The sequence below is a fragment of the Nelumbo nucifera genome, chromosome 4 (assembly GCF_055504915.1).
Source record: "Nelumbo nucifera cultivar China Antique chromosome 4, China Antique-T2T, whole genome shotgun sequence".
NCBI classification, from domain to species: domain Eukaryota; kingdom Viridiplantae; phylum Streptophyta; class Magnoliopsida; order Proteales; family Nelumbonaceae; genus Nelumbo; species Nelumbo nucifera.
Window position 1 is genome coordinate 43,278,833 of NC_142652.1, and position 11,694 is coordinate 43,290,526.

The 11,694-nt window shown below is 37.3% G+C and overlaps 2 protein-coding genes across 3 annotated transcripts; one reads left to right on the forward strand and one right to left on the reverse strand.

Annotated features, from left to right (window-relative positions):
• The first annotated feature begins 612 nt into the window (after positions 1–612).
• Positions 613–5,355, forward strand: NAC028 (NAC domain containing protein 28). Of its 2 annotated transcripts, none has more exons than XM_088902865.1 (7): positions 613–765; positions 871–1,162; positions 2,580–2,857; positions 3,016–3,351; positions 3,469–3,921; positions 4,193–4,274; positions 4,388–5,355. In XM_088902865.1, exons 2-7 carry the CDS (start codon positions 1,006–1,008, stop codon positions 5,128–5,130), a joined length of 2,049 nt encoding a protein of 682 aa, XP_088758991.1. In that variant the 5' UTR covers positions 613–765; positions 871–1,005; the 3' UTR covers positions 5,131–5,355. The 2 variants fall into 2 exon arrangements, with proteins under 2 accessions (XP_088758991.1, XP_010270697.1); XM_010272395.3 differs by having other exon boundaries at positions 614–765; positions 4,190–4,274.
• A 2,817-nt stretch (positions 5,356–8,172) lies between these two features.
• LOC104606950 (NAC domain-containing protein 54) lies at positions 8,173–10,899 on the reverse strand. The gene is made up of 3 exons (XM_010272397.3): positions 10,618–10,899; positions 9,974–10,251; positions 8,173–8,616 (listed from the first exon to the last, which is right to left on the reverse strand). The coding sequence occupies exons 1-3, from the start codon at positions 10,772–10,774 to the stop codon at positions 8,338–8,340; spliced, it is 714 nt and encodes a 237-aa protein (XP_010270699.1). The 5' UTR covers positions 10,775–10,899; the 3' UTR covers positions 8,173–8,337.
• Between the last annotated feature and the right edge of the window lie 795 nt (positions 10,900–11,694).

An 11,694-nucleotide genomic window follows, 5' to 3' on the forward strand; every position in this document is an offset into this window, starting at 1 on the left:
GGGGTATTTTCTTAAAAAAATGGGGCCCATTCCTAATAGGATTCTAACTCAATTCAATTATTGATCGGGCAAAATTTTTCGGACCCGGGTCGTAGTAATTGAATCCGGATTCATGGATAATTTGTTGATATATCTCCAGTTGAAGCCCATTGACTAATAATGACTAGAGTGGGTGATCAAAACTAATCATACATTCATACTTAATACTTGGTAATTATCTTTTAAGTTGGAGGATATTTTTGGAAAGCGAAATCTGAATTCGGAAACCGAGGCGATTAGCGATGGATGCTACGGCCCTACGGGACGATCCGAGCGTGTGAAAAGAACATTCTGTCTCCGAATGCCGCAGACATTCGTTATCGGCAACTGTTTTGTCCCATATGACTGTTCTTTCTTGTAAAGGGCGCAATGCATCGAATAGGATCGAGCCACGTGGATAAGGGTTCCTACAAAAGACAAGAAGCTAAGAATGGGATAATCTCTCTTCAGTCTTCCCTCTTCTCTGTCCTCTCTAGAGAGAGAGAGAGAGAGCCTTGAAGGGAACGATAACGAGCATCAAAGTGACGGAAAAAACAAATAAAAAGTTAAAGGGAAGGGGTGGCAACCTCCTTTCTTTCCTCCTCTTTTTGTCTTTATATCAAAGCCTCAAATAGCACCCACCACCTCTCTTCCTCTCCCCCAATCCTCTCTGATCATTTGCAGAATTGGACCTTTCCCTCAATCCTCATCTTCTCATTTCCACTCTTTGGACCTTCTTCTACCAAGGTTCTCTCTCTCTCTCTCGCTCTAAACACTGTTCTATCTCTCTATCTTGATGCTTCTTTCATTGGTTTTCCTTTCTCTAATTTGATTCATTGATGGGTGTTTCAGGTGTTGTATATTAATTGTAGGCTGTACAGTTGGTGGTCTCCCAAGTCTGGTCTCCTTGTGTTTTTTTCCTTTTGGAGGCTGGTGTTTTTTTGTTGTTGAGTTTGGAAGAACAGAAGAAGGCCCAAAATCAAAGAAATGGCACCTGTGACTCTGCCTCCTGGTTTCCGATTCCATCCCACCGACGAGGAACTTGTCGCCTACTATCTCAAGAGAAAGATCAATGGCCGGAAGATTGAACTGGAGATTATCCCCGAAGTCGACCTCTACAAATGTGAACCTTGGGATTTACCAGGTATATATATCTCTCTCTCTTTGGACGAAACTGCAGGTCTTTTCAATATCATACTCATCATCAGTTTAATCGTATAAATAGTAACCATGAAGATGTGCAAGCTTAGTTTTGCATGGTATAAAAAGAATAACAGTGCTAATACATAATAGTGAAAACATCATAAACACCACCACAATTAAGGGCTTATATTAAACAAAAGTTACAATGATTTTAAGGGAAGGATGATCCAGATAGGAAACTTCTCCTTATAAGAAATTGGCCTAGAAATTTAAGAAAATATGAGCTTTCTAAATAAGGTCTTGTAGTTAAAGGTCATGGGTTTGATTCAACCCTTCCAATGGAAATATCATGGGTCCAAGTTGCCCATCTTTACCCAAAAAAAAAAAAAAGAAAGAAAAAGAAAATTCTCAGCTTGGCCAAGTAAAATGTAGCTTTATATATATTTAGAGCTAGATAGAATCAAAGTTAACTAATATTACTGGGTTTCTTAAATTCATGAAATCCAATTGAAAGGAAAGAAATTGCTATAAAGTTTGTTAAGGACCTTCACTCAAAGGTGAATGAATTTGAAAAGCATCTCTTAAAATGCCTTCTTATTTTCATGTGAACACCACTTTCCTTGCCTTGTTTTTTATCCCCTTATTGTTATCATTTTCTTTTGGGGTTGGCATTGCAACAACTTTTGTGTTGATTGAAATATGTCAAATATGTATATATATATATATTAAGTAGTAGAAGCTAGGAAAGGATATTTGCTCAAGAGATTGATAGATTGGGCATGATCCCTCCATCTTTTCCTTTCACAAAAAAGCTTAATAATATTTACTGGGCCCAAAGATATATGGAATTAGTAGGGGCAGAGAAACAAGTCAAAAAGCAGCAAAATAAAGTAGTCATGGTCTTCGAGAGAGATGTATTCCTCACAGCATGTTGCTTTCATGCTCTAAGTACATCTAGGGCTTGCAGATTTTATCTATTAATTATTAATTTGTTAGTAATAAAGGACATAGGCCCTATTTAGGTTCTATTCTAAATCTTCTTTCTAGACAAGAAGGAGGAGAATCCTCAAAAGTTTTTGTGATATTTTTAGCAACACTAAACTCATATCAACATATTTAACAACATCAACATGCTAATGATTATAAAATAATGTGAGACACATTATAACGTCAAATGTTCAACGAGAATAGATTAATATATTACCCCGATAAACTCCATTAATTGATGCATAGAAACCTTTTGTTTGAATTAGTTTTCGCTTGTATCAACTGTGCTTTACGTTTGTTTTATTCAAGTTTAAGCCATCATCACCATTCTCCATCCATTTCCATGAAGAATTTCTTTTACCCTTAATAACAACACCACAATGATTTTGCATTTCCATTAACTCCCTTTGTTGTTATGATCATCGTTACAGAGAAGTCGTTCTTACCAAGCAAAGATCTTGAGTGGTATTTCTTTAGCCCTCGAGATAGAAAGTACCCCAACGGATCGAGGACGAATCGAGCAACTCAAGCTGGGTACTGGAAGGCCACCGGAAAAGACAGAAAGGTGAACTCCCAGATGCGCGCTGTGGGAATGAAGAAGACCCTGGTCTATTATAGAGGACGAGCACCTCATGGTGCTCGAACGGATTGGGTCATGCATGAGTACAGGCTTGACGAGAGAGAATGTGAAACTGCCTCTGGACTGCAGGTTTGAACTACTCCATCCATCTCATTTTATCTTCTTTTTCTCATATATACTCTTCATCTTCTTCTTAATTACTGGTGGTATTACTATTATATATGCTCTCTCTCTCTCTCTCTCTCTCTCATTAGCCAAATGGGTGGTGTTGTTTGATACATTTTCAGGATGCCTACGCTCTTTGTCGTGTGTTTAAGAAGACTGCACCAGGCCCTAAGTTCGAAGAACAGTACCGAGCTCCTTTCTATAACCAATATCAAATGATGTGTAATGATCAATCTTCTACACTAGAACAATCTTCTGAGGGAAGAATAGATGACCTGGAGAGCTCTGGTTTTCCATTCCCATCAGAAACAGGCTCACCAGACACAATTCAAGGGTCTTCATTTGATATGAATGGACAGAGAGATGGGAGCTGGATGCAGTTCCTGGCAGAAGAAGCATTTAGCTCCACACTCCCAGCATTTCCAAACAATGGAAGCATTCCCTACCTTCCATCAAAGGTAAAAGATCTTCAAAGCTTTATGATATTGGCTCTTTTTGTTACTAGTTTTTACTTTAAATCATTCAATATTTTTATCCTTAGCCATCTCATCCACTCATCTTTAATTTGTATACAGGTTGACATTGCACTAGAGTGTGCGAGGTTGCAGCATCGGTTCACATTGCCTCCATTGGAGGTGGAAGACTTTCCTCAGGTTGACTTCACAGATTCTAAATTTCCACTGACGGGTTCCTTCCAGAACAACACAAATGGCTCCGATATATTGCAGGAGATCCTTTCGGTTGCTAGTGCCTCTCAGGAACTCGTAAATGACTCTAATTTTCAGGTCCCCTGGCCAGGAAACTATGCTAGTGTGGATGAATTTGCTTCTATAGCAGAAATAGAGAGAGCTGGAGGGACACAATTTCGTCAAGTTGATGCAGTTGGTTCCTCTAGATCTGTAGACAAATCATGGGGATTAGAACCAGCAAGGTTTATAGACATGGACAACTTGGAGGATGAATTCAAGCCTGGGAGGATAGTTGAGAATTTGAGAGGAGTTGGAATGTCCAACAAGGATCTAGAGAAGGTAAGATGAAATTTTTGAGTTACACTTTCGATCATCTTTTCAAAGGAAAATACCAAATGTTTCAGTATTCAAAGACTAGAATACATATCTTGAAAACTCGTTTTCTGAAACTTGTAACTAACAAAACCAAACTCAAAGCTGAGTTGGGTTTTGTTCACTAGCTTCTAAGATTACTGCAACAAATGAAACGAATTCTGTATCTATCAGTTTAATTAATACAAAGCTCACTTTAGATTCTTTTTCTTCTATTAAAATCCATGTCTTGCAGCAGAGCATGTTGAATCAACACAGGACTGTCCCCATAGAAGATATTACAAATTTTCAACAAAGAGGTGCTCAAGAAGAAATAAAGGGTGAGTTTCATTAATCACCTTGCCTTTGTGCTTGCATATGCCTGTGTCTCTCATTGTTGTTTAAGAATAGTCTTTCTCTTATTATTCATTGATGATAAGTTAGACTACTGCAGGAGATATCAATGAGAACAACAACTTCGATGACTTCAACGACACTGAGACAAACGGTATATCTCTTGGATTCATCAACAATGATCCAAACGTAATCTTCTCACAAGATGGAGACATGGAAGACTTTTCTGATACCCCAACCTTTGAAGTCTATGAGAAAGTTGAAGTGAATCATGGAATGTTTGTCTCAAATCGTCAAGTCGCCGATACATTCTTTCACAAAATTGAGCCCTCGAAGACCATTGAGGTTCACATTAATCCGGTAATGACACATAACTTCTACATAGAAAGAGAGAATATTGCAGTCAGACATCATAGTGGAAGTTCCTTTTTTAGAAAATTCAAGGCATTTGTGACTGACAAGTTTAAGGGGATCAAGAACTCAGTAAAGCCATCAAGAATATCATGGCTAATGAGTGAAACCATGAACGCAGTTGTCCATATGACTGCATTTCTGCTGACATCGTGCATTTATCTTGGAGAACATTCACAGAATGTGAATTTGCAGGATCAGTTCTCTAGTTCTGACAAGGCAATTATGGAGGAAAGAGAGGGTGGTTGCTCCACTCCAGTCAGGAAGTTGAAGAAACTAGCAAGAGTTGAATGGAGTGATAAGAAGAATAGCATATGGTTTGCCAACTTTAGAGAAGGAATTATCTCCAATGTGTTTCTGGTTAAGAATTTCCCCTTCCTTACCATTGTTGTGGCTCTCTATGCTTTTGGGGTTCACCACATTATGACTTAGCCCTTAAATGTAACTCCATATTACATTTACCAATTGTACCATATCGGAAGGGCATTTATTAGATTTTTTAACAGTGGGAGTCTAAGTAAGCTAATAAGTTTGTATTGTTCACTGAATTAGTTCATAGGAAGATTTAACCTTTCAAGTGAAACACTTGGGAGGTCTGATAGTGTTGGTTGTATGCTTTATTTGGAAGAAATGCAATTCTTTAATTTATATACCCAATGATTTGAATTCAATATCTGCGTTTTGTTAAGTGTTCTATGTTCTTTTAGTGTCTTTCTGTCTGCTTGATCTACAAAAACAAAGAAATATCAAATTCAAACTAGTGAAATAAGCATCCACAAAAGAATTAGAGAAGAAAAATTAATATTATAAGCACATGCATTCCCTTACTGTTGTTTTGCTAACTCTAGAGAAGGAAGTATTTTAAATGAGTCTCTGATTAAGAAATTAGTCCAGTTATGATTTTGGGGCTTCATCATATTATAACTTAGTCCTTAAAGTTGTAATTACATCGTGTTATATTTCAAAAGTATTAAGTTTGTAATATTCACTGAATTAGTTTATTGGAATGAGCAATTTGGGTTAAATTTATATGTCCAATAATAAGGAAGAAAGCAATGAGTAATTTGGTTTGTATAGTTGTCCAATATATATTCTTTTCTTCCTTCTTGGTCTACAGAAGGAAAAGGAAATAAAATTCAAACTTATCAAACACTCATGCACAGAATTTTAAAGAAAAAATGCAATCACATGCATGCTATCCAAATGAATTTTAGCTCCTTTCCACTGTCATAGAAGCTTCATATAGCAGTAATTCTAAGAGATAATGCCTCACTATTTACAATTATCAAGCACTGAATTACTTAGCCTTTAAAACACATTAAATTCTAGAACCTAGGTGGGTTTGACACAGGAACATGCAAATAGCAGTTTCAGCATTCCTTAATTTGAATAGCACTAAAAGGATGAACTAGCAGTGAATGAACATGGCAACACAAAAGTTGAATCACATTATTACAAGAGGAACCAGTTCTCCATTTAGATGGAGATAGCATAGACAATGGTAGTATAGAAGGCATTTACAGATGCGAACCCGGGGATAGAAAGCTGTAAGAAAAGAGGTTTCAGAACAACTGGGGTGTTCAGGAAAACCCTCCCAAGCTTTGCCGATTCTCTCTCCTGTGAAGTGGATTCTCCCAAGAAAAGAGGAGATCAACTAAATACTGTGAAGTGGGTTCTCCCAACGAACAATGGTGGTGGAGATTGCTTTCAGAATGGGTAAGGTCTCTGGAGTACGGACCTGCTGCTGAAGCTTTCAGGACTCAGCAGTGCTGAAGCGCCGCAATGAAGCTTTGTCCACGGTATACACTTTATTTGTGGTCTGTCGCAGCAGATGGATGGAGAGAGAAGGGATACAGGAGTGGACAATACTTTTAATGGAAGGGGAGCCTAGTTTGTAAATGTTGTTGGATTTTCTGCAATGAGTTAAGGAAGCATAGAAAGAAAACCTAAGATGACATTGATGAGATCTTAACGTGATACCTTACCTGCTTATCAAAATAAAACCTAATACCCATTAAATGACACACCAGCAACTAGCGTTGCCAGAGTCGGACCGAACCGGATGGTTGAACCAGTGAAATAGTGACTCCGTGAGGCCGTGACCTTTTTAGCTCCTGGTTATTGAATTGATGGATTACAGCTTGAACCAGTAAAACTGTAACCTAGTGAGCTTTTCTGATTTTCTATCTGGTCCAAATCTTATGAGGCTGTTTTTTTTTTTAATTTAATATATACTAGAAACTACAGGGGAGGTCCAAATTTTATGATTCTCCTGAAGTGTTTTACTTATTGTGTTTCTAGTTTATATTAAATAAAAACTGATGCATTAATCAAACGTTTTCCGTCTGGATCAGTGACAGAAGGGAGGTTTTTGTCAAGTTTTTTAAAAATTTAAGAGAGATATTTATTAAAATGAAATTAAAGAGAAGGTTTTTATGATTGTCAAAAACTTTAGGAGGGGTTTTTATATTTTACCTTTTTTTTTTCTTTTTTGGCATTTGGTTTCTATGGTCTGGGCTTGTTTTTTGGTGGGCTGGATTTCATCTTTAGGTGTTAAGTTGTAGTGGCTCTTGCCTCTTGATTTCTTTGGTATAGTGGCCTATCTCCTTTTCTCTCCCCATTTTTCTTTTAATAAAATTTTGTATTTTAGCACAAAAGTAATTTGCTATAGACTTAGTGAGTTGAATTGACTAATTAGAAATGGAAATTTTACTCTAAACCTATAAAACATATTTGAATCAAGTCATCAAAAAGTTAGTCTAAAAACATTCAACTCATTAGTATTGAATACATGTTAAATCAAGATCTCAATCAATCACGTTAAATCCTATTTACTTTTTATTAGTTCATGTTTCAAATAATGTATTTTTACATTTAACAAGGTTTATCTACTATCATGTTCAAACATAGATTTTGCCTAATATGAAAACCTTGCTTACATGAGTATATTCATTCTTCAATTCATTTATTTATTTTGGGAGTGGACTTAAATAACAATTCGGATTAACTTAACGCTTTAGTTATTCGGTGGGCTGTGGAACCAATGATGAGATTTCACATCAGTAATAAATTTATGGGCCCCATTGTAAAAGAGGCAGGCCCCATGTATTTAATATAGCCGGCTGAACAGCTAAAGCTTTCAACTAAACCTTGCTCATATCCAATATGGCTGTAATCCAATATTGTTGGTCCCAATTATTTGGGGTCTTTGGAGGGGTAGACTATATGTATAGATCTACCTTTGCATTTTCTTGTACAAAGTGACCGACTGTTCTGAAACTTGAACCCACATTTCTCACACTTTGCTCTGATCTTTAGCTCAGTCCTGATATATATACCAAAAAAATAGAATGAAAGAGAAAAAATAAAAATAGTATCTCTTACACCATTATTCAACAAATACACCACAACAGCCTCGCTCACATAAGGGGGGCTAATTAACTAGACCCACATAACCATATTGAAAATTGAACATTGTCACAAAACCCCGAAGGACAACCTTCTCAAGGTTATACATACAATTCGGTTTATAATAGTTGATTAATTTTACAAACTTTCTAAGAAAGCGTCCATTATTATTACATCAAAATTATATCCAATATGTTAATTCACCACCCCACAAGCCAATAAATTCGATCTTCAATTTGTGAATGCAACACAGGACAAGTCTTCACCAGCCACAGTAGAATTGGAGGAGCACCATGCATCATCCGTGATGAATTGCATCCATGCATCGTCTTTATCATCATCTTCTATGCAGGGTGACGATCCTATAGGCACATCTGGTGACATAGTTTCATAGTCATTATTGATAATGCCCTGTGTGCTCTCAACCAATGATAAACTACATTGCCCTTGCTCCTCAATTTCAGTGCATATACCATTTTTCTTAAATACACGACACAAGGCATAAGAATCCTGAGATAAAAAAAAGAAAGAAAAAGAAAAGAATTAAGAAATATTATATTTAAATAATCTAATTTTACTTAAATATATCAGTAATGACAATGTAAAGATTCACACTTCTGTACTTCCAACCTTAAAAATTATTAAACCCATTTTACATTATTGGGGTTTGTGTATAAGTGAGAGAGAGAGAGAGAGAGAGTAGCAACCTTGATGAATGAGTAGGTAGGATATGGTTGTTGTTGAACTGATTAAAGTGAGAAAGCTGAATCTTGAATGTTTTCAAGAGAATAGGATATTTTGGAGAATTGTAATTAAATTAATGGGTTGAAGGGGTATTTTGGGAATAAAGTGAAAAGCTGCCGACACCATGGAAAGTGATGGATGGGTTGCTTTATGTTAGTCTGAATCAATTATTCTGAAGCAACTAGTAATATAATCTAAACCCTCTTGTCCTGTCTAGGCCATATGGGATAATACTTTTGTCTTACTAGAATAGACAAAGTGAACCAATCTCTGTCCAGTGGAGATGAAGCACCAGTCGCCTAGCAAGTAAAGAATATCAAAACCAAATTTGTTTGGTCTGAGATAAAAAGAAAAAGAAAACAAAAATAAAATATAACAAAAGCAACTAAAGAGAGAAGGGCAAAAGCCCTAACTTTCCATGCACGTCATGCATAACCCACGTTCATCATCATCTCCCTCCTTTGGCTCAAGGCTTGAAGCTGTTGATATTTAAAGGGTCTCTTTTACGTTATTCATGGTCTGTAATACAAACCCATTTAGCAGCCTTAAAGCTTTCTTTCCATGGAAATGTCTAGGGAAGAAAGAGGAGGGAGAAGAAGAAGAGGAAGTGTAATAATGGCACCAATGTATAACATTTTAGCAATATTCCCCTGTAATTTTCTGGGGCTAACACTTTCCACGTAGCTCTCTGCTTGTATTGCACCAACTTGAGAGGTCTTCTTCAGTGAAAATACTCAAGAAAAAGTAACCAGAACATTGCAATAACAGCAATGGAGATCCATCGATGACAATGATGGAAATGGTGATAATTATGAGAAGAAAAATATAACGATGAAGCTGGTCTGCACCAAATCTTAATTTGTGTAAGGGACCTGAGATAGACATTTGATCTTTGATGTGAGGATCAGACTCTCACAGACTGGAGGAACTGCGGAAGTCTGAACCCAGAAAGGCAGAAACCAGTAAAAACTGTGCCTTAAACCCTGAAAATAGTCTAAACAAGATCAAATTATCTCCCAAGTTCGCTTACACAATAAATTGGTTAAAGTGTGAAGATCATTTTGCTGATATCTCCATCACCATAGTTACCAACTTGATCAAATAACTATAGAAAGCAAACAACCTGAATTCCAAAGGTGCCTTCGCATTCCTTATCGTCAAGGCGATATTCATGCATCACCCAGTCTGTCCTGATCCCTTGAGGAGCTCGGCCTCTGTAATATACCAGTGTTTTCTTCATTCCAATGGGGCGATTCTGGCAACTAACCCGGCGATCTTTACCAGTCGATTTCCAGTATCCTGCTCGAGTTGCTCGGTTTGTCCTGAATCCATTCGGATATTTGCGGTCCCTAGGTCCAAAAAAATACCATTCGGGATCTCTACTGGGCAAGAACGATTTTTCTACAACAAAAAAAGGGAAGTAAAATTGTAAAAGCAAATCAAGATGAGCTGCTACAGCAATGATACAATGCTAATCCTCAGCTAAGTGAATTTTACTACTTAATTAGAAAAGCAAGCTCGAAATACTTTCGGATTCCCTTCTTCGGTCTATGCAGCTATGAAAACAATCAAACAAGCAATTAGACCAAAAACCCATATACATGACCAAATGATTCAGCCCGTAAAACTCAGAGAAAAATCAGTTATCATCAGAATGGAAATTTACAAACTCAGGCTTGAAGCAAAAGAGAAAATAAATACAATAGAAACCAAAAATGGTGGCTTTAAAATAATTTGCAGAGAGAGAGAGAGAGAGAGAAACAAAACCTGCCAACTCCCATGGTTCGCATTTGTAAAGATCAACTTCTGGAATTATATCAAGCTCAATTTTGAGGCCATGGATTTTCCTCTTGAGATAATAATTTACAAGTTCTTCGTCGGTCGGATGAAATCTAAAACCAGGAGGCAATCCGACCGGCGCCATTCCCTACTTCTTTTCCTCTCCCTCACCTTCTGAATCCTTTTTTTGGTTTTATCACCACCACCATCATCATCATCATCATCACATATAAAAGGATTCAAAGTCCCTCATCTTTGAGTCATTTTCACTTTCTCTTTTACAGATTCTCAGACAAACGTCAAGCCCATGTTATCCTACTACATCCACCCTTCTCTCCCAAGCTCTCCTCTAAAATCCCCACCGTCCCATGCCTCCTCCAGGGCTTTAAAGTTTAATAATCGACCCACCAGTTCACCATTCTTCAACAGTTCACTACTTTTCCTTTTTATCCACAGACTAGGTTGGAGGGCTGTTTTTAGGATTCAAATTAAGTACCCAAATCCGACCCGAGTGGCATACCTAAGAGCCAATGACCTAATTTTTGGATTTTTCCATTTTGTGTGTGGGTAGAACAGACTTGACAAGGCCAACCCCTAAAGACGCATATAGTTCAGTATATATAATTCGACTAGTAAGACCGACCATGGTTAGACCGTGTGAATGACTCAAGTACTTTGACAAGACAATTTGGTCCACCATGTGTAACAATTCAAACAAGTTTGATAGAAAAGTGACCGGGGTCATCCGGTTTTTATATATGCAAATCTTGTATATATCCAAGTATATATAAACTGGCCCACCAAAAGGCCAGATGCCGGGTTAACCGGTCAGCTCCATACTGGGTCAATACTTATGGGATTGGAAAAAAAATGGTCCTCTCCCCATCTTTTTTATAGCTTTAGCTATCAAAAAAGGAGTATGTACTAAGCAGATTTGGGGACGTCATATGGCATCCAGCAACCCAATTCACAAGGTGGAATTGTGAGGCCCTTACCCTTTAATTTGCCGTGCCCTACCACATTATATCAGTTACACATGAAACTTAGAGCTTCGTTTTACAATAT